This window comes from Zosterops lateralis, assembly GCF_965231275.1.
Source record: "Zosterops lateralis genome assembly, chromosome: Z".
NCBI classification, from domain to species: Eukaryota; Metazoa; Chordata; class Aves; order Passeriformes; family Zosteropidae; genus Zosterops; species Zosterops lateralis.
Genome location: NC_139800.1, coordinates 7079300 through 7102412, shown reverse-complemented (window position 1 = coordinate 7102412; position 23113 = coordinate 7079300). Strand labels below are relative to the sequence as shown.

Sequence of the window (23113 nt, the reverse complement as noted above, 5' to 3'; positions counted from 1 at the left end):
AAAATGACCTTTCATCTGTCATCTGATCTCCAGATATGATTGCATCTCCAAATATAACACGCATATTTTCTTATCTCTGGTTCATATGTTATTCTATGCTTACATGATGTTAGTGCAACATACGGAAGTTATCCCTGCAAATACAATAAAAAGACACTATGGTAAAAGGTAGAGCACATGGTAAAAGACACAGCAGCAGGATCTGGAGAAACTGGCCTTACCTCCTGCTACTTTCCATTAATTCCTAATGATAGTAAAATGGACATGGAGCTTACATAACAAAGGAAAACTAGTGAAACTGATGTTCTGTAAAGGTTTCCTTAATGGTTTAGAGAGCCTCAGAGGGTGCATCCTTCAAAAGCTCACTTCATGCAAGCATCCTGGGTATCATAATGCAAGGTTTTGAACTGCTATAGCTGTAAATTCTTCCTTAGCTGGACTAGAGTAAGCTTCATGATTACTTCTGAGCGGAGCTGGAGCTAAAAGTTGTGTCTTAGGATTTGAGAGCTGTTTATAAAAAGCAGGTGAACTTTTATTTTCACATTTTCAGAATGTACTTGTACAAATGCAGTATTTCATAGTGCTAGTTAACCATGGAACCAAGGGAGAAAGTATAATTTTTTTGGTCTCTGGAAGAAGCAGTAATATTGGAAACTGGTGAAGAGGTTTTCAAATTGACCAGCCCAAAGGCAGACCCAGTTGGTTTGCCAGCAAGTAAGAGTAGGTAGTAGTTAGCAGGACATCTTTTTAGAGGTTTAAAAAAGTTCATGACTGGTAGCTAGACAATTCAGCAATACTGATCATACATGGGTGGTGGCAAGGCTGACTATTGCAACAAGTAAGTAATCTAAGAATACTTATTTTTAAGTTGGTCAGAATCAGAATCTTGAAGGGGATAAATTTTTGAGGTAAAAATCACTCAACAGTTAATACACTCTCCTACACCTAGCTGCTCCATATTCTGCAACCATTTGAGTAAGAAATAGTAACAGTTTATTCTAATATGTCTATGCTCCATTTGCTTTTTTATTTTCCCAGCTTCTCTGCCTGTTTGATAGTTCTGTATTTCAGTTAGTGCTCTAGTCAGGATTCTGGAAGCAAGTTTGATACTCCAGTCTTCTCTGTATTTAGTGTCATGGTGTTTGGATGGATGTTGCCCTAGAGCTTGTTTATTAGCAGTTCAATCAATCCTAAAAGCAGGAAGCTTACATTTCAAACAGGAAAGATTTCATAGTCTGAACAGCAACATTTGTGTCCAATGCAATCAACATTGCCAGATATATTGAAGTAATTTAATCACTGAATATGTCAGATGTTTTGCTTATTTCACTTAAGAGAGCACTTTAAAGATGTTAGTGGCTTCTGTCTATCAGTTGAAAACTGTACTGTGTTTGCAGTGAGATTTGGAGAAGGACTATTTCCCATCACTACTATTAGTAGGTTCCATGTTAGTACCAGATAGTACTAACCAGGTAGGTTCTATTAGTACCAGTGTCATAGTGGAAGCAAATCACAGACCCCTTTAGCCTCTTGTTTTATTTTCTTTCTGAAATGGTCTCTTCCTTGTCTTAAATATCAGGACAGTGGAGGGGGTGGAATATAAGTTCAGTTATTGGACCCCTTACTGAAGACTTCCTTGATCACATAAAAAAACCTAGTTTTGCTCAAGTTTTTATCTTCAGGTATTCCTTTCTCTCTAAAATTTCTGCCAATTGTAAAAATTTGAAATAAGACATTTTTGAAAGACTTTTGGCTTTTCCTGTGAAAGTTTTGGTTCTTGGCAGAAGATCCAGTAAAACTCCTTTTACAAAAATAGAGATTGGAATGAAAGGTGATCATAAAAGTGCTTACGGAACAATGTCATGTTGTGTTCCTTAGGATGATGGTTGGCTTCTAACAGAGTTTTGTTACTCATTCTGCATGTTCTAATATTGCTAGGTCTTAGAGCCTTAGTGAAGTAATACTTAGCCAGATAATGACTTTGTGAATCTGTACCTGGAAGGATGTACTGTGCCTTAGGTCAGTCCATCACTCAGCATTAAAACTGAAGTATGCAGTAATGATCAAATACTGTCACTTATCTCTAATTGTATCCATGTTGAAATAACTTTTCAAAGGCATAGAACTACACATCTCTATGGCTGTTCATACTCTCTGTTTCTATTTTCTTTTGACTTAGCATTAAATTCTTCCATGCTGTATAGATCCATGAAGATGAAGCAGCTGGAGTGAAAAGTTTGTCATTACTTGCATAAGAAGCAAGTTTGACAATAGTGGATATCTGTGGCAAATTTTCCTCTGCTCTTATGACAGGAAAAGATGCTACAAAGGTTGTTGCTTGCAACTTTTGCTTTTCCTCTGCTTTTGCTATTTATGTAGGACTTCAAGTGGTCTATTTTTCATTAGCTTGCACACCAGCTTTGTAGAGGTACACTTGAATACAGTGTCCACATTTTTGAGTTCCAATACTTCTGACTAAAATTAGTGGTTAGCTTGAAAGTGGTTGAAGTGTCTTACTCAAAGCTTTATGTTGAAAATTAGATAATAAAAGTATGCATCTTCTTTGTCCTGATGTTCATTCATCGCTGAATTACATTTATGTTGAAATTCATTTCTGCAAAAGCAGTGAGAACCATGTCATTTAACATCTGAAGTTCAATCAAGTTCACTGTGATGTTGGTTGGCCTGTCTTAATGTTTCTTAGATGCTAGTTTTTATAGGAGTTTACTATTTTTTAGGAGTTTAAGTTTCCTATAGAACACACATAAAAGATATAAGATAAAATAATATTTACAATTTAATTTTATATTCCTAACTTACTTTCAGTCAAGTTCTTTTGCAATGAGTTCTTTGGAATACTTGATTTATCCGGAAGGGATTTCTTCAAAGTTCTTTGTTCCTAGCTTGTGTCTGAAGGTCAAAAAACCAAACCTGCTTTATTTTTGGATACATCTGACCAAATTAGTTGAAATAATTTTATTTTTTTTATTCCAGCCTTGACCCAGAGCAAAAGGAAATGTTGATTGAAGTGATAGAAAAGCTTTTGAAGGATAGAAGTACGGTAAGAAACAGTTTTTATGACACATACATATATTTTTAAAGAGTTTGCTCTCCCTAGACTGTCATTCAGCAATAAGTAATACACTTTCCTAACCCTTGCCAATGTGATTTTGTATGTTTCTGGACAGAAGTATCATTGTGTATTTATGCATTTATAGTATGACTGTAATAATGACTATCCTTTAATAAGATGTAATTTTACTTGCATTGTGAGTCTGTTAATTAATGTTTTTGTTAGCATGTGTTTTATGTGTGCTTCTTTAAACTTTATTTTCAAAATTAAAGTTATATAATAATATGAATCAGTGTGCAAAGTTTTATCTATAAATTTTCATATGCACTTTTTCATTAGAAAATTAGTTTGATAATTTCAATTAGTTTGTAGTACTGTAAGAATAAATTGCTTGTGTATGATGCACAGCATGCCTATTGACATCCATCTATCTTGCAGTGTGTATAGTTGTTAAAAAATTATATTTGCTGTGCCGTTGTTTGTTCTTGCCAGTATTTCCACTTCCAGTCTGGTAAATAAGAGATGTTCTGGCATAATTTCTATGAATTTAACACTCCTGTTATATTTTACCTGCCCTATATAGCTACAGGTTTTCCATATGAACTCCTGGATGTCTCATGATGGTCACACACTTTATTTAATTTTATTTTGCAAATAAATTTCCCACTTGTGAACTAGAAAGGTAATTGACCAAAGAATCAAAGTTAGATTTAACTAAAAGAGAAACCAGATTTGTAGATTAAAACGTTCTCACGTTCTTGTTCAGGTCACTAATTTAATGAATGTAATCCTCTTTGACTAAGTGAAATTATTACTAGGTACCACATAGTGTGTTGCTTCATCTGCTATTTGCCAAGTGGTTTTGTAACACTTAGGACTGTATCCTCCATTGTGCTAATGCAGTCCAGGTGTTCAGAGCATAAAAGGTGTTGTTCCCTAAAAGACATCCTGCAACTGCCACTGGAGGGTGACTGGAAGAAGTGTGTTAGAGCTTAGTGGCTCAGCAGACAATAAATCAGTTAGGTCTCCTGACTGCATCTGTGCTTGACTTGACAGAGGCCTTTGAACTTGTGTGAAGTTATACCTGCAGTGGTTCTTCGTGTATTGTATAAAAACCCTTGAGTTTGTACTGTTTCCTAGGCCTTATATCATATGGTAAATGGTTATCCCATGCCTAATCATTTACACGTTTACTTAAACAAGAAAGTATAGAGTAGGTTTGGATCTTTTATCTCCTTGGAATTTGGAATTACTTATAATGAGATAATGGGCTTATTGCCTAGTCTGTGCTAGAATTTTGGTGCCTCTGACACTGAGTATTGGACACCAGATTTATAAAGCTGAAGCAATAGCTAAAAATGATAGACTAGACTTGGGTCTTCCGTATTTGTTTGGAGACGTACATGGGTAACTGTTACAACTTTTTGCTCCCTCTGATCCCTCTTTGTCTATTCCCTAGCAAGACCTGGTTATAGTCTGGGTTGACATCTCAGCTTCAGAAGTCTTACTATATTGGGAAGTAATATGAAGAATAATTATTTCAGAAAGAAAATATACAGATCTCTCTTTAAGACTCCTCACATCTAACAAAGTGCGCTCCTTAACCCCAGACTCCACAGCTCGTAGTGGTCTAAAATGGATCAGTCTCTAATCTTTCATAGCTTTGGAAGGACTAGTCTGGCATGGCAGAGCTTTATCTTAAGTAGTTACCTATTGTCACGTACCACTGAATGTTCCCAGAGAGCCTCCACATTTACTAACAGAACGTGCATAGTGCACAAGTGTTCGTTGGCAGGTAACTCCAATCTGAATAAGCTTATTCTTTGCCCCTAATTGGAAAACAGCAATTTGCTCACAGTGGGGAAATCAAGAGTGCCATTTTTAGCTATTTTTTCAGCCTTTAAAATTGGAGGAGATGCAGCTGCTTATAGGTGCTGGTCCTTAAGCACAGGTGTGTACATATGTGGGCTTAAGCTGGTGACTTTATAGGTTTAATAAGGCTGGGTCCTAGGGAAATTTGTGTTAATTTGAGTCATCTTTTTGAATTCTTTAAGGGGAGCTGCACTTCGTACGCTTAGTCTAAATGAGAAAGCTCCTTCAACATTTATAAAAAAGACAAACACTTTTAGAAAGTATTTTGCAGTCTTGCTGAAGAAAAATTAGCTCCATTTGCTGCCATTGGAGTTCTTCTAATGGAACCAAACTGTAAAACAACAGCTTTTGGTCACAGACTTTTGAAGGGCCTGTATTTGGTAAGTGGTATGTCCCAGCTTTTTGTAGCTCCTGTTGGCTGTTTGACAGTCAAGATGCCTGAAATGGCCACCTTGGTGATAACGTGGAACAAATGTTTACTTGACACTGATCTTTGGATTCCTTCTACTTAAATGCAGAGCTGTTCCCTTACATTAACATTAGTTGTCATCTTCTGCTAGCCCTAATCTAATATCAGCAAATCAGTTTGTTCGTTAAACAGTTTTTTTACCAGAGTGAGAGAATCCTAGTGACTTAGTTGAATATCAGTGGTTTTCCACCTTTTTTCACTTGATGGAGATGTCAAGTTACTTTTGGCACTTCTGTGTACTTAAGGACTGATAATTCTCAGAAAAGCTATAATGTTGTATGTTACCACTGGATCTGAGATAATCCACTGTTGATTGGTTATTGATTATTTTGATTATAATTTTTTGATTTTTCAGCTTTTTAATCCATTTGATTTTTTTAAAAAAATCCATTTGGTTTGAATGTGTTTGGAGGGAGAATGTAATTAGTAACATTAACTATTGTGTGTGTTTATATATATATATATATAGCAGTCTAATATTATGCAAGTGATATTTGAGACTGCACTTAAATGAGAAGTAAACTTTTACTCAAAATCTGTTTATTTTCTGTAGCTATTTGACCTCAAACAGGATTTTTGAAACTAACTGGCATAATCTCTGTGTTAGGGATTGAATTGCTAGTAAGTATAGATGCCCCTAAATTTCTGTAAACCAGGAATTTTTTTCAGAGAGAAAGTGCTGTTGTGTATCATTAGCGCAGTTCTTGTTGCACAGAAAAGACACAATGTATTTCAATTTCCACAGTCATGTTACATTTGAAATCGCAAGACATTTTCTGGAGGGGAATTTTACTACAATAAAACTAAGCCCTTTTTTAGACAGTATAGGATGTATTTATTTTTTAGGTCTCAATCAGTAGTAAATTTTAATATAAGCTGAGGTAAGCAAAACTTAAAATGAGATGAGATCTAACCTTAACCCAGCACTTCATTAAAATTTCTGGTGAGATAAATGAGAAATCACTCTACTCCTTGAGTGTCTTAACACAAAGATTCAATTAAAACACGGGCTCTCAATTAATGTAAAATGCAAAATTATCAAGTGCAAACCATTGTTAACATACCCTAGTCAGGATAGCTGACTAGAAATTAGAGTCTATCAACAAATCTGTGATTTTGTGCAAATATATTTAAATTTTAAGCAGATGTTTACAAGTATTTTTATTTTTGAGGCTTATAAACTCCTAGTTCTGTTTTTACCCTTGCTTTACAAGTACCTCACATCTTGATAAGCATGTATACCTGCTCCTTTTGTTTTTCTGGTAATTCTGGGTAGTTGAGCAGCTGATGCAATTTTATGTAGAAGGCAAGATAAGAGCATGCTTGTATTCTCTATGCTAAAATGATTTTCTCTGAAAGTAATCTGGCTAGTCATGTATGAAAGTATAATTGGGTGATTTAGCAAACTAGTTCCCTTTTCTTTTTAGTTGATTCTGCATTGCTTCACTCTAATTCTATTTTTTCTAGCTCTGATGCATAGGATTTAAGGCAAGATTTGTTGCATAAGTTTATTTTGGAAGGAAGAGATAACATAGAGGACTGTAGTTAACACCGTGTGTATTTTACCATGCAGCAATGAAAATCAAATTCATTAATGGTATCTGAGTTAGAGCAGTTAAAAAAAAAAAATAAAATCCATGTTGACATTGAAAAGGAATCATGCCTGTTATGCAAACTTGTAAAGCAAAAAGAACTGGTGACTTGCATTCCACAGTCTAAATTTAAGTGTCTCAAGTATATTAAAAACATCAATAAAGGAAAGGCAAAATGTAGTTGGGATGTGGTTGTATGGGTGATGGGTATATTGAAAATGCCCAAATTTATTGCTGATTTACGTCTGTAGCTGTGATCAGATATTATTTTGTTTGAGTACATACCTCTGTTATAATGAATTTACTATTCTGTTCTGGTGTGATAATTTACTAGTAATAATAATAATAGTATGTAACTTTGTATTAACTCCATTTTGGTGGTGAAAAGACCTTATGCAAATATCTGAGTATGGATGTGAGTATACTCTATATGTGAGTATAGAGATTTCTTTGGCAGACTGCATGGCTACTAGATGAAGTGCAGATTCTTTCTCAGTGACATTCCTTTGATTAAAAAATCATCCTAGGAATTTGTGATGGCTTTGTGATGAAGATCTTACACTAAAGCAGTGTATTTGGGGCATAATGGAAAAAGAAAGCTTGGCACTCTTGTTTTTAGCAGTATTTTTCAGTTAATAATGTAATATTTTAGTTTAGTACCCAAATGTGTGGGTAAGACAATGTTTTCTTAACTTATTGATTTCATGATGGTAAATGCTTCAATTTTGTGGAAAAAAATTACTGGTTTGTGCAGATGTTTTGTTGTGATAGATCTATTATCCAGCTATTAGAAGATAAATGACTGATCTTTTCCACTTTCCTTGCCTCCAGAAAATTGAAATAAGAAGGGGAATATCATTTGGGCTGTATGATTAGGGCAGGTGGGGTGGCCATTAATTTAAGAGAGAGGAATCTTGGCTGCATGGGCCAACTTGCACTGTATTATCAATCAAACCTCGATGCACTTCTTGTGATGACCCAGCACTCTCAGGTTTTCGCAGCGTTAATTAGAATTCATGACAAAATAGATGCAAGGAAACATTTTGTACCCTTCATAATTTTATAGAAAATTTATTGTTATTAGAGGAACCATTTGCTTAGTGTGATTTTTTTCATTACCAGCTTGTCAACTAGCATAGATAATCTGGAGAAAATATGAACTCCATAGATTGGGTGTCACTTTTGTTGATGGTTCATATAGTTTACCTTGGAGCACAGCTAATGGCTGAAGTTCATAGCAACAGCACAGAAAAATGTGGCACCTAGTGGAAGACAAATGAACCATGTTTATTGCTTTAATATAAAAAATACATAAATGGAAAGCAGCATTTGAATTTGATGAGCTCATTGCTAGTTTTGTTGGAGTGATTTATATTTTCTCCTTATACTAAAAGCTACTATTGACACAGTGAGATGGAAATTAACTGACTGTTTTTTAGAAACTGATATTTTTTGGTTTTATATTCTGATTGAATCATTTTGTTTTAATTTTAAATACTTTTATGGAATGTTGAGCATTTAATAAACAAAGATTATTAGCTGTTCCACTGATGTTTAGATATATAGTAGGATCATACTGTAGGGGAAACAGTGTAGACTAGAAAATAATCTCTTATTAAGAAGGCATTAGGAAATTTACTCAGCGAAATCCCCTTATTACCAGTGCATTTTCAGTCTGTCACATTCCTACTTTTTTTTCCCACCTTCAAATGAAAAGCCTAATTTTAGAAAATACAATAATGGGGAGAGAAACATGATCTTAATAATGTCGTGATGGATGGCTATTCCTATATGAACTTGTAAATCTAGGGAGTTGCCACAGGAATAAAATGCTTGTTTACCCAGTGCAACTCTTGCATTTTATAGCATATGTTCAATTTTTTTACTAATGTCTTTTAAGTGTTCACAAGTGGCAGCATGGTCATTGTAAACTTGAGTAGGAGATGTAATTTGAAATAAGTAGTTATTTAGAATTCCTATATTCCACTTTGACTCTTTCTATTAAATTGTTGTTTTATTCACAGTAACTGAGCTTTTAAAAAGCCAGTGTTTTTTATAGGATATAGTCTCATTTTTAAATTATCTGAGTTAGTGCTATATGTATTTTGTGTCAGCTTTCAAACTAAATCATATCCAAATGAAAGAGAAATACAACAAAATGTGTGTACTGAACTACTAGTAGTAAAAGACAAGGGTACTTTCTCTAGAATTACTGTTGGAAATCTGTGTTGACCTACACCTATGAACCTGAAAGGGTATTTTTAACCACTAGACAGTGACTATTCTCATAGTCATAAACTGATGTGTGTCGATCTCTCTTGTCTCTGGTATGAAGCAGTGACCTACAAGAAGTCTCTCTGTGTGCTCTTAAAGTATTATCTCTTTCTTCTAAAACTTCAGCTCAATCATATTGTCCTCTGCAAGCTGACCTTAATTGTAGTTGAGAGTTCTGTGTCTGATAAAGGGACTTCATGCTTTTCCAGTGGGAAAGCTTCCCAGCTTCTGTGGCCTAAATGAATATGTGCTCAGGACAGATAGGGATTTTTCTGGGGTTTACCACTGCCTTCTACTGAGCTTTGAACACCCACCTTAGCATCAACTTTCCACAGTTTTTAATTACGGATAGGTTACTGCTGTAGCATGTTATTTAGAAGGAAGTTTAGTACAATAAAAGGTAAAAAAGAGTTTGTTTTTACGATACAACAAATTGTTTTAGATGTAAAGTGTATTTAGCTCTGTCAAATAATCAGATTTTGCTCCCTGGAATGAATTGCATTCTTGTTGGGACCAGCAGGTACCAGTATGTGGATGAGGCTGGAGACAATAAATGCAACTTCACGTTTATTCTTATTGGTAATTCATAAAATCCCCACAGAGCCTGAGACTTGTTTAGCATAATAGCAAGACTATCTTCTGAGCTGTTTTCTTTCAATTGTAATGTTGAACGCATACTAATAAACCACATGTCAGCCAAATACAGGGAGAAAAATGTAACATATGAATATCATTGTATTTAATATTTCTCAAAAAGTACCATTTCAATAAACCGCACTTCTATTTAATTGCTTACTTTAAGTCATTGGGGAAATTATAGAGGTTGAAATGCAGATCCCTAGTGCTCAGATAGAATATGACATTAATTTGCTGCCAGAAGGCTATACTGCATGCATGCTAACTGCATACATATCAGCTGTTTCATATAAAGTATCATCATTTTAGTTGTTTGACTTAACATGTACTCTGACACAAAACAAATCTTAATTAAAGCAATTAGAAGAGAAAGAACACTAATCCCAGGCACACAATTATATGTCCTTATAAGGCATGGTCAGCTTTTGATCTTTTCTCACAGTTAAAGTAGCCTGCTGACAGAATTTTAACTGAAACCCCAATATGTATTTCCTCCCATTATTTTAAAAGAAAATACCCAGGCAGAAGGTTTCAATAATCTTGAGGTGTTAGAATGTTGATAATCTATTTAATTTTCTCATAAAGACAAGGCTATTTTGGGGTCATAGCCTGATGATCTTTCTGCATGAATAAAGAGATATTTCTTATGAAGGCAAAAAATTGTGTGAGAACATGGCAGGATATAAATGATGCATTTCTGCAATTATGTAACTGTTAAGGAGGTGTTGACCAACATGTAGATACTATTTTTGCATTCTTTGGAGAAAAGTTCAATTCTGTTGCTGATTTTTATGCCTTTTTTGGGGGAGGGGTGTGGGGAGGAAGGTATTCACGAAATTCTAAGTATAAAATTTTCTGTGACCGTTAATTTTGTGAGATTGAGAGAGAAGTTTGAATTCCAGTAGTGCCTAAGGAACTTGGCCCAGCTCTTCTTTGCTTTGATCAGGCCAGTGTTGATAGAATCCTAAAAGATCTTACTGGGCAGGGCATATGTTTGACTTCTTGTTGTTTCCCCTTACTTCTGAGTTAATTGCAAGTTTTCTGTTAATTTATTTGGAAGCTAAATCTGTAAGAAAAAAGAATTATGCTTACATTGCACTGTGTCTTCAGGGCTGGGAGCTAAGATTTATGTGTGCAATAGAAACAGCAACTGTTTTCTCTGTTCTAATAACCTTACCCCGATTCTATTTTAAATAAGATACCATTTCTGTGGGCTTATTTTTTGTTGTTACTGTTTTGTTTGTTTTTACTGAATAGAAATAATTTGAAATTGCTGAGAGTTGCTAGTATTAGTTATGATTCTCACTTGTGGTTTAACTGTATACCTAATACTGACCTTCTGGTTTATATTTTGTTTTCTAGCTGGTGGCTGGGAGTGTGGTGATGGCATTTGAGGAAGTGTGTCCAGAGAGAATAGATCTGATTCACAAGAACTACCGAAAGCTCTGTAACTTGCTGGTTGATGTGGAAGAGTGGGGCCAAGTTGTTATAATCCACATGCTAACTCGGTATGCACGTACCCAGTTTGTGAGTCCATGGAAGGTAAGTTTGCAAATTCTTAAATGACTGTTTTGAGCCTGCATTCTGAATTGTTTCCATGGTTGGATTTACTTAGTCTTTTAAGATGCAGTTCTGTGGACACTTTAGTAAAAGTAGAGATAAAATACGTAAGTCTTAGCTCTCTAAGACGTCACTAACACAAGGCATCTACCTTTCTTTAGAGCCTGAGAATTCCCCTTCCAGGTATAACCATTTCTTATTTGCCCATGGCACATCCTGAGGGCAGCAGAGAGGCTCCTTTTTCTGTAGTTCTTTGAGCCATGTTGCATTTTGGTTTTGACAATTTTACATGAGTCAAAACTAGAAATGTTTGCCATTCTATCCTGAAACTGGGCAAACTCTACTTATATTGTCAATACCCAGTATCACTACATGACATACACCACTTGTTTAGGCTTTGTTAATGTGCTGGGGCACATTGAAGACTTGAATGTACGTATCTGAAATGTGAAATGTAATAAATAATGTGGTTATTTTCATTTATATTGTGTAAATATGAGTATACTTTTAAAAATTTATCAAAAAAGGTTTTATTAAAAAAATTACCTGAGTTCTTTTTAACTGTCTTCTAATATCCTTTGCCTGCGAAAAAAGGTGGAAATGCAGTGCCATTCTGTGTTAATATATGTGTAATTTATTGTGTGAAAATAATTATAAGGAGATATATTTGGACAAACAATTCAGTCTGATTTAGTTTACGATTATATTCACTTCTTCTTAAAAAGGCAGGGATTATAATGAATATAGCAAAAATGTCTGAAGTAGAATCGTATGTCTGTGCTACTAGTTAGATTCTGAAACACCCTTTTTCATTTTTGATGAAAACTAAATTGTTTGTAAGAATGCATCTTCCCAGAAAATTGATTAAAATAAGGAAAGTATTTTTAGATAATGAGACGTTTAAGTTATATGTTCTCCTAATGTCCTTGAGGCAGTGTTTATTACATGTTGATTATTGGAAGAAGGCAACTTGCATTCTTCTTTCTGTCATTTATAGAGAATCAAATTTGATAATCTGTTTTACCTAAAGCTACACTCCCACAGTATGTTTCATCCAGTTTTAGTCTATAATTGGACAAAAGGAAAGTTAAGAGGAGGATGACCTCCTGTCTTAGACTGAGAGGTTGGAGGTCTTAATAGGATTTGGTTTCTTTAAGACTAATTCTTTTTTCCCTGAAACTGTATGGATGACAGTTGCTGCTGTGGCTTCTGTGGCTTCAGGAATGTAAAAGATTGTGTGACAATACTGCCTGTGTCAACCTAAAATTAGTCATCAGTAGTGTAGTATTAATAACACTTTGTTTTCACTTTCAAGACCTTCAGTGTAAAATTTAGTTTGTCTACCTACTCAGCAATTTAATTAGCAGATTTTTTTTTTTTTGTGGTGCTACTTGAAATGCATGCCTTTGTCAATACATTCTTAAATGAACTCATCATACAACAGGCCATCTTGTGCACTAGAAGAGATTTTTAATTTAGTTTATTTGCATCATTATGGATCAGTATTTAGGCTGTTTATATGTAAATGTATGATTTGAGGAACAATTAAGTGTTGACAAAGTAGATTGCAGTCATATCAATTGCAGTGCGTTTTCCATAATTTTTCTAACTGACATCTTTGATGATAAATAGTGGATGCCAAGTCAAAGCCGATTATACAGTGCACTAGGAATTCATGGCGCTGTCAGGGAGAAGACCGATTGACTTTAAATTTACATATTAATGAGAAGATTTGTTAAGAGGGTGCTTGACTATAGAAAATAACAGCATATTTATAGGGCACGACACTTTATAAATAAAGCTGATGCAGGAAAATGGAAATTAAACCTATCAGATTAATAAATTCAAGGCTGCTAAAATGCGTATTTGCATTTTTATTCAGTAAAATTTTCCCTTACTTTTTGAGGAGCATATGTTGCTTTTGTTTAAGTTGAGCTAATTCCTAGCAAGTAATGGTGTAATGTTTGGAACTGATTTCTTAAGCATTTAGAAATCTAAAAAAAATATTTGGAATACTTATCAGTTACGGAAAAAGGTCTTTTTTTAAGCAATATGTTTAAAATTGTTGCAATTACCCATTAACCAAGAATACTTAGTTTTTTATTATTAGTTCTATCTTCTTTGAAAGGTATAATTTTCAATTCTAATTGTGAATGAAGTGAGGGAGAATGTCCTTGGTTTATCCTATTTGTTTTAAAATACTTGGAGGTGCTTTTTGAGTAGTTACATGCAAATAGCAGTTTCAGAATAACTTTTTTTCTATGTGAACTGTAAGTATTCAACTTTAACATGCGTTAGCTGAAATGAGACAAGACACTGGTATTCTGGAGTAAAAATACCTGCTAAAACCAGCCAAGAACAATTCCTGGTTTTCTGGGAAGTAAAATACTTGATATCAGATAAAACTAATTCAGCTTAAATGTTTTGTCCTGCCTGTGTTGCAGAAGTTGCTGGGGCTGCCAAGCTGTTTGTGAACACCCCCTGAACCATAACAGCTTGCAGACCAGTACATAAAGATGGGTAAGATAAAGCTGTTGGTAGTTTTCATGAATGCATCTTGTTGGAGTCTAGCAGTTCAGGAATTGATTTTCAAGCTGTTCAGCCATCCCTGTTTCTGCAAGAGATGAGGATCACAGGAGGTAGGAACTACTTTTGCTGTCCTGGTACACAGATTTAACACCCAACCTGTGTGACATTTGGGAGGGCATCTTCTGAAAACAGGTGAATTGATCAGAAGTTTCAACAGTCTTTGTATAGAGCAAGATGGAGCTAAGATCTGTAGTCTAGCAAAAAATCAGTGACTCTCAGGGCCATTCAGCTTCATCTCAGACAGTTGAAGATTACATAAATAAACTCTCTTGATGTTCAGTAAGGATTGGAAAAGAATGGTGAATTCAGATTGATTATAGACTTCAGTCATTACAAAGCTCCTGATAAGTACTTATGAGAAGCATTTCTCTGGCTTACATTTCACGATTAATTATTGAAGTATTGCTCAGTTTAAAGTGCTCAGAATTTGGCATAATTGTTGGGCTGGGAGGGATAGAAGGGGAAATTAAGCATGAAGAAAACAATCTGAAAGAATAAGGACTTTTATGAGAAAAACATTAAGTATTTGGATGTCTATGTATCTAAAGGCATGAATCATGGAAAGTAGCCCAGCTCTGTGTAATTACAGGAAGAAACAGATGGAAAATATTTATTTTGCTTGATTGTTCTGACAAAATATTGAGATCCTTTCTGACCTCAGCTGTCCTGTGATCTCTTTGTCTTTTGTTAAATGCTTTATGTTTCCTGCTCTTACAGTACTTTCTCAGAGATACTGCTCTTACAATATCTTTTAGTTATGAGTTCTTAGTGTATGCCATAAAGGTCATGGTTATGTTTGATGGAAATCAGTGTCTAATGGCTGCTTAAGACAGCCCAGAAGTATCTAAAACTGCTTTAGATACTTTTTGTTGTTGTTCTTCTTCTCTGTGCTGGGGTATGTAACTGTGATTGATGAAGCTTCAAGCACAGCATAAGAAAATAGTGTCCCATCTTTTACTTTTGTAGAATTTGTTAACACTAACGAGCATCCTGAATCAGTTCTGTTGGTTTACTGCAGAGCTTAATAAAACTTCTGAATCATTTGCTTACAAGCTGAGAACAGGAGGGAGAGGTGTATTCAGGGTAATAGCCTCCAGTTAACTAGGTTACCTAGACAAAGCAGTAAAAATGAAATGCATTAAAATACTTTAAAAAAATATTTCATATGTATGTCATAATTTAATAATTAATCAGCCTGAATACACCTTTCCCTTCTTTTGTTTTCTAACTCACTAGAAGATCTACAAGTTTTATTATGCTCTTCTACAGTAAGGAGGCATAGATACATATTTAAGAAATATTCAGAATAGCATTCAATCTTTAAGGATAAAATTGACCATGATATGGTATGTGTTGCTTATTTAACATATCATCTCAGTGAAGTTTCTTTGTAGATATACAGCAGGTGATATTCTTGCTGATTTTTAAATTTTATTTTTTCTCTTGCCCTAAAATATTATGACACCAGAGAATTCTCTTGACCCTGAATTGGCTGCTAAGAGCAAAAAGTTAAATTAGGAAAACTAGTTTACAGTGAAGTTGTCTTATGCTGTTTATTTCTTCTTTTTAGTATATCCATCAGAATCTTCGGTGTTGATTGGGGCAGTCTGGATTCAGTTAGTTTCCCTTTATATCAGAGCACAGTACTCTCTGGCCAGATTTTTTTAGATATGTACGAGGTGGGGTTAATGTTTAATAAAAGATTCACTTATTTGAAGATATTTAGTGAAGTGTTTGGGGCATAAAATGGACTGGCTAACTGTTTTCCTGTTACATCAGTTTTATTTTTTCCTTTCGTATGTATTAGTAACATGGGAATAACTTAGTGCATAGATTTATAACAAAAAAACTACCTGAAGCTGACTGTGGAAAGTTTGGATAAAAAAATGAATCCAGCAGAAGAAAAACTAGAAAAAGGTTTACATTTTGGGCACATGAATTTCCTGATTTGTTTTGCTCTGTTGCTGCTCAGCACTTACTGTTGGAATAACAGAAGTACAGTCTGCAGGTAAAAATGCCATTTATTTTTGCGTCAGAATGTATTGCTGTGGTTTCTGTTAGTCCCATAACAGAGCTGCAATGGAACAGCAGCAGCGAGTAGAATCTCTCTAGGCAGGTTCTCTAGGACATGTGTATCAACTCAGATTAAGAAAGGAACCCTTTCTTTTCCTACAAATTTGACCAGCAAAGTTTCCACATTTCCATGCAGTACTGTAGTCTCATCTTCTTGACTGAGGCTGAGTTTCTTTTTATTACCTATATATAGGATAAGAGGCTTTCTAGCCATCTGTTGCAAATAAGTTGTTAAAATTGTTTTTATTTCTAGCTAGATCATTTTCTCTGACTTACAGAGACAAAAATTAATTGGAAAGAAACAAATATTTTTATAGAAATCTAAGTATGGATTGTGTAACTACTAATCAGTTTTCATTTAAATATTATATGTAGCAAATCCCCATCATCTCATGAGCGACTAAAGGTTCTAGCTTTAATTTTGGCCATTTGAATGCTATTTGGTCATGGAAAATTATGTAAACTGTATGAAATGAATGCTGTGTTAGATTACTTACTTACTTGAGGCCTTCCTGGATGCCAGAGTACTCATGAAATTTATTCTGGGCATCTGTCTGTAGAATATTACTCGGTCTAGTAACTTTTGTGGCCTTTTCATTATTGTACCAGGATTTTTTCTGGATAATTAGAAGAATTGTAAAATAAACTTCTTACGTACTTTGTGAAAATAAACCTTTATTTAATTTTTTCTGCTGTGTGAGGGAACATGTGTGTGAGGTCAGACCTCTGCTTAGAGAAAGCTTTAGGCTCCTGAGTCTGAGCCTGTACAGTTCCTCTGTTTGTAATATCAGGTAGAATTCTTGATTGCTTGTGGCAACTCCCTAAAAGACCATGGGAAATTGTAAATGTGAAAAAAATTCAAATTTTTTTGATAATTAATCTCTTGGATGGTGTATGCACAAGTTTGTTGCAGTTTATGGCTGGAAAAGTACCAGTACCAAGTAGAGTGGGGGTGAGGCTTGAATTAAAACAACATATCCGTTTATCAATAGAGTAAATACATCCCCAGCTGTTAGTGTGAGGATAGCACTAATATAAAAAAAGCACTAATGTGCTATTTTAAAATATTTTAAGCAGATATTTTAAGATACTTTCAGCTTCTTTGACTACTTAGGCATTACAATGGAGGAGGAAAAAAAAATTTCTGTAATGCAGGATTTAATGGCTATAGATGATGTTCAGATGAGTATGCCAGACTCTCTGGTAAGGGCAGCAAACAGCCACCTTTCAGGCTGCCAATCTAAGTACAGGTACAGTTATCATTCTTCAGTGATTCAAGATTGTTTTGTGTTTTAAAAATTTGAGTCTCCTAATTAACACATTGAGCCATAGCTGTAGTCCAAATATTGCTAAATATTGGATAAATATTTTAGTAGCTGTAAACAATCGTAAAGCTACATGAAAATGAAAATAAATATGTGAGTATGTTTCCATGTATGGGAGACGTTCTCACTGAATTTACTCTTTAGAATCGTGTATTTTTTTCTAAGAGAAAAGAAAGTTGCTTTAAGATGTATACGTGGTTTGATGTAACTGGAGGGTGTACTGGGAACACTAGAAAAGGAGGATCACTGGTAGCTATTGCAGTGCTGTACAGGAACTGCACCGTAAGTCACGTGCAGTTCTGGAGGTCTGAGACATCCCTGTCCCTGTATACCCTGTCTGTAAGTCATGAGAGGTGGTGACTATTAATTCTAGAGCATGTTTGGTTGCAGGCCCAAATTAACTAACAATTAACTGGGGTTTTTTTTGTGGTTCACTTACTGTGCAACCTTGTGGAAGAATATTTTGCTTGGCAGTTGGTTCATATTTGCTTGCTATACTGATGTCTTATACTGCCTCTTCAGATACTTTAATTGATATTAAATTTTAACCTGAAAAACAGGTCAAACATTTAACCAAACATCTGAATACAAATTCCAAATTCCACTGTAATTTTGGGATTTGTAAGTAAAAAGAGGTGAACTTTTAGTTAGAAGCAAATGGTATCTTTTTTCTTCCTGTCACTTTTGCTCCTTCTTAATTTTGTTTTACAATCTTTAATTTATCCCTTCCTGTTCTTTTTTGTACTTTCTTCCTCTTTTCTCATGCTTTAAATGTTTTTTTCTGTTCTTTGCTTTGCATCTGTTAGTCTTTGCATTGTTACTGTGCCTTTCCCCCACACCATTGAAAGGAAGGTTTATTTTGTGGTAAGACTAAGCTATTTTACGTCCCACTTCTGTTTTGAGGAGTATGAAACTGTTTTGAGTAAATGAAACTGATCTAAAAATCCTAATGGATTGTTTTAGTTCTATCTGCAAGTGTCACAGGACTTTATTACAACAGTGATTGCACATTTGAGGTTGTGGAAGAAAGATGTTAATTACTGCAGCATATTTAAGTCTTAGCACCTATTTTTAGACATCAGTCCTAGACTTAATCACTGCTTCTTCAAGAACTGAGACTGAACACTCCTTCAGTTTTCACATTAGTTTGCTATGAGGTTACTTAGCAGAGATGTTACTCTAGTTGTCATGTCCTGGCAAAAAATTAATATTTAGTGGTCCTCAGACCCCTACTTCCACACATGTGATGCTCTTGTCTCAGAGGGGTACTATAAAACTTTCATGAATGTGGGTTTTCTTAAGAATGTTTAGGGTTGGGGATTTTTTTAGTTTTCATTAAGCTTTTATTTCATTACCTTTTCAAGTTTATATTTAGAAATTATGTTATTGGCTAAGCGAGTTTTTAAAAGCCTCTGCAAAGCTGAGTTGAAGGATTTGAGGAGTTTTTCAGGTGATAAATGAGTTTACATACTCACATTGTTTCGGAAAATTGAGGGGCTCTTTTTAGAATGAAATAAACATGTTCATCTGAACTGGGATTATAACAGGGTATTGTAGAGATGATAATATTATTAGTAAACTACAGATAAAACTTGATTTATGTATTGTTTTATATATGTAACTTTTATATATGCTGAAGGAAGCTAAGAATAACGTAAATGAAAACGTCCTAATGTTAAGTTTCACCTGCCTTAGTTGGATTTTCAGGACTGAGTAGGTGTCTCGGTTTCTTTGTGTAGTTTAAGTATCAAAGCTCACTATTTTTAAAAATTGGAAGTTTTTTATAAAGAAAGCTTTTTTGAATTGCAAATTAAATCTTCTCAAACTAGTAGAATTTTATTGTGTGTTTCTTAGCTGCATTTAAATTTAGCTTTTCGTAAGAAATGTAAAAATGTTTTGCTGGGTATGAAACATGCAACTCCAGGGATTAATATCCCAAGGTAAGCTGACTTGAAGTACAAGTCCTTTTACTGAAAAATGCCTTGAAGTTGCCCTGAAAATTTCCATTAATACTTCAATTTTTTATTAACTGAAAGCATGTTTATCTCTTTGTATAGCTGAACTCTTCAAATCCACAAATGTAATTGTGTGAAAACTTCTTATCAAAACCTCAAAACTAAAGTAACAGTTTTTTATTGTAATTCACTGGACTTACATTGTATCTTCTGTGTAATTATGTTAATATATTATATTTTCAGTACAATTCCATTACAGTCATTTGAATAGAGTTCTAATCTGAAAAGTGGTCCTTGAAAGAGGGTACTATTTGAGTTCAAGTCTGTTTCAGTGGCTTCAGTTGTGCTTAATTCTACAAGTGGAACTGAACTCTTAGGTTTTCTTCCTGACCTCTTTATCCAAATGGTAATGAATAGACTATGGTTATAATTGAAGTGAAAATCATAATATATAAGGAAATCAGAGTAATATAACTGTGATCTTGCAATCTAAATTGATTCTTCATTCCATTGTTGCTCACTTAACTGAAAACGTGTATGTACTTTTAGACTTGCATAGGAGCAACAGGTTTAGTCTTTGGAGGACTGACAGAATGCAAAGTTAGATAATGTGATAATTTTGTATCAATATTTTATAAAAATAATATAGACTATGTATTATTATTTATATATTATGCACTACTTAATCATTGCATTCTGGAGGTCTTGTGACTGCCTGTTTGTTCAGGAAGCATTCTTAGCAATTATTGCTTGATAAAATACAATGTCATATCCCAGACTACTACCTCATTAACTGAATATTTTTATATTCTCTGAGGTAGAAGGGATAAATTAAGTTTCTAAAATTCTTATAAGTGACTTTGTTGCTGAAAGCTGTAAATGCATTGTGTCCAAGACCACACAGAACATACACTTCTGGTTTAGTAAAACTGAAGACACCAGCTTTCTGTCCATTCAGGAATGGCTGCAATTTGTAATCATTTCTGTAATATGCATTCTGGTTCTGTGACCCAGTGTTTTTCTCATTGGTCTTGTAATCCCCAGCCTGTTCCTTTCCATGGAAAGGATTCTTAACACATGAGCATCAGGAGTTTGTTAGGTGTTGAAAATTGTTTTCTTTCAATGTAGCAAGAAAATGTTTCAAAAAAATTTTTCAAGAAAAATTTTTAAACAGAATATTTTAATTATTTACTGGATAATTTTGCCCTATGGAAGGATAAGTATCTGCAAATTTTAACCTTTAGACAGACTACAATATGATAGTTCTGTGATCTGCCTGGCTGTCCAGTGTTGTTTAAAATGCTACAAGATGTGCTTCCTAGTCTTAAGTTTTTATGGGTCTCCTGTAGGCTCCATATCTTCAGAGTTGCCAGATCCATGCAGATTTTTTCATGCTCAAGGGAGCATAAAATGGCACTAGAGGCTTACACTTAAGTGTTTGAAATAATCCCCTGCTTCTAGAGGGCCATCAGAATCATTGCTAGGTTCTATCAGTCCATTCACTGTGGCACAAGTTTTTTATCACACAACTGATTATAAATTGCAACTTACCTTAGAAGAAGTCAGTGTACTTTTCTGGCTGTTTAGTACTTGAAAAGAAAATATTACTTACGGAGTGGAGGATCTGGTCCCTTTATTCTTTATCTCTTCTCCTTTTGGCTTAATAAGGCAGAAGGCAAACTTGTCAACTCTCGCTTGTGCCTCTCTCCAGCCAGGCTGCAAATTATGTTACACTTTACTATCTCAAGTGTTTTTATCATGTGAGATTGTGCCTTTTTTTAAGACCACTAACAATTCACCTTTGTCAAGCTTTACCTATACTGACAAACCTGGATCATATTCAAGGGTTTCCTGTTGTGGAAAAGATGAATGCTTCTGCTAGCATTTTATTGTTAACAGGTGTGGTTGGTTGAGGTCTACTCTTCTGTCAGAAATTTCTCGCAGCTAATCTACTGAGTAATGATGGATCTCTTCTGGTGTTCTGAAACTAATCTATAGACCATATAGAAGGATTTATGTAGGCGTGTCCACATACAGCACCAAAATTTCAGCTATAACTCATTAGTACTTTAGGTCGCAAACCTTTCTATAGATAATCCAACATTTTCTCTTTTCAAGGAAACTGTTCTTCATACAGCAGGTGAATACTGATCTTGGTGGGCTGAAGTAGTTACTGGTATTGCAGTCAGGTTCACCAAGTAGTGACTAGTACCAAAATTATTCTTACCTTCAAAATCTTAGCCAAAGCTTATCCAAAACTCACTTGAGAACAGTTCTTGGAAATATTAGAAAGGTCTCTGGAAGGTAGTGAAAATCTTGTTTGCCTAAGATTTTGCTACAGGCATCAAAGCAGTGAGTGTATTTCCATATGAAACTGAGGAGAGAAACTCCTTCAAATCATTTATACCTCACCAAGAAATACAAATATTTGAATCCTTTTTTCAATACAAGATGGAATTAAGGCTGGCAAAGTGGGAAAATACTGCATATTCATGCTTTGGATATCATTGAAGCTTTGTTTTAACTCAGTACGTGGGTGTGTGAAGCTCTGTTTGGAGGTAATTGTATTATTCACATAATGTATTTTACCCTAAATGGAAGTTACATTCTCAACTTTTATGCCACATTAAATGTAGCTTCTAGCAAAACCTCAGTTAAGTGTTAGCTCATTTACTTAGTGACTTTAAAAACAGGCTAATGTAATTTGCAATCTATCAGTTTCTTCATTAAAGCTGTTAATACTTTATGAAGATGTCCCTGAATTGTATGTCTGGAATAACGTAAAAGAGAATTATGCATGTTCTTCCACACTAAAATACTCACTTCCCTGTTGTAAATAAATCGTAGTAGATGGGGAATGCGCAAATTTGCAAATTGTAGTCTGGAATGCTATGGTCTCAGTTTTTAATCATTTTATTCTCCCAGGGTTCTGAACTTTTTAGTCATTTTGCAATTTAGAAAAGCTATTAACTGCACAATTAAATCATGTGCTACTACAAACTCTTGAGTGTATTTAATATGTTTTAACTAACAACTGCCACTCTACTGTTCTGTTCTCCCTTTCCCACCTACTGCTTTTGAAAATCCAGTAGTTCTAGTGATCCTATGACCACAGAGTGAGATCATTTTACTAATCTTGGTGAAAATAAAACATCCTCTTAAAAAAGCAAACAAAACAACAAACTTCTGTTGGACTGATTAGTCTTAAATCAACTGTGAAACTGCATCTAAAGGGATTGAAATGACAACAGAAAGCATTGGAACATTTGAATCTTCTCCCAGAGCTCTCATGCAATCTTTCCTTGTAAAAAAAGATCACAGGATTGGTTTTATTTCTGATAAAGTTGCTGATATGTACTGGTTATCCTAAGTTTGAGTTCTAATTAGACATCTGTGAAAGTAAAATTTGAATGTCACCTATATTTAGCATTTCTTCATGGATATGTGAAGAAGCATATTCAACAGTAGTAGACTATAGACAGCGAAGATTGGAGAGTAAGTACATAGGAAATCATCTGTCAATTGTTGATTCAATAGTTAATTAATTAGTTAAATTAATAGTTAAAACAGAAAGACTTTCATTTCCAAGTGTAAGAGTCTTACTTTCAGTCCACTGCTGGCAGGAAAAATATTAATGTTAACAGTACTTATATCTCATTATACCCTACTCATGGCTTCTTTTTCTGTCTGAAGTT

General features: G+C 34.5%; 1 protein-coding gene across 1 annotated transcript in view; it reads left to right on the top strand.

Annotated features, from left to right (window-relative positions):
• AP3B1 (adaptor related protein complex 3 subunit beta 1) overlaps positions 1–23113 on the top strand; it is a 155012-nt gene that overhangs the window by 29779 nt on the left and 102120 nt on the right. The window contains exons 6-7 of the mRNA XM_083884158.1: positions 2995–3061; positions 11279–11458. Coding sequence (XP_083740284.1) covers positions 2995–3061; positions 11279–11458 — 247 coding nt within the window. The remainder of the gene's footprint in view (positions 1–2994; positions 3062–11278; positions 11459–23113) is intronic.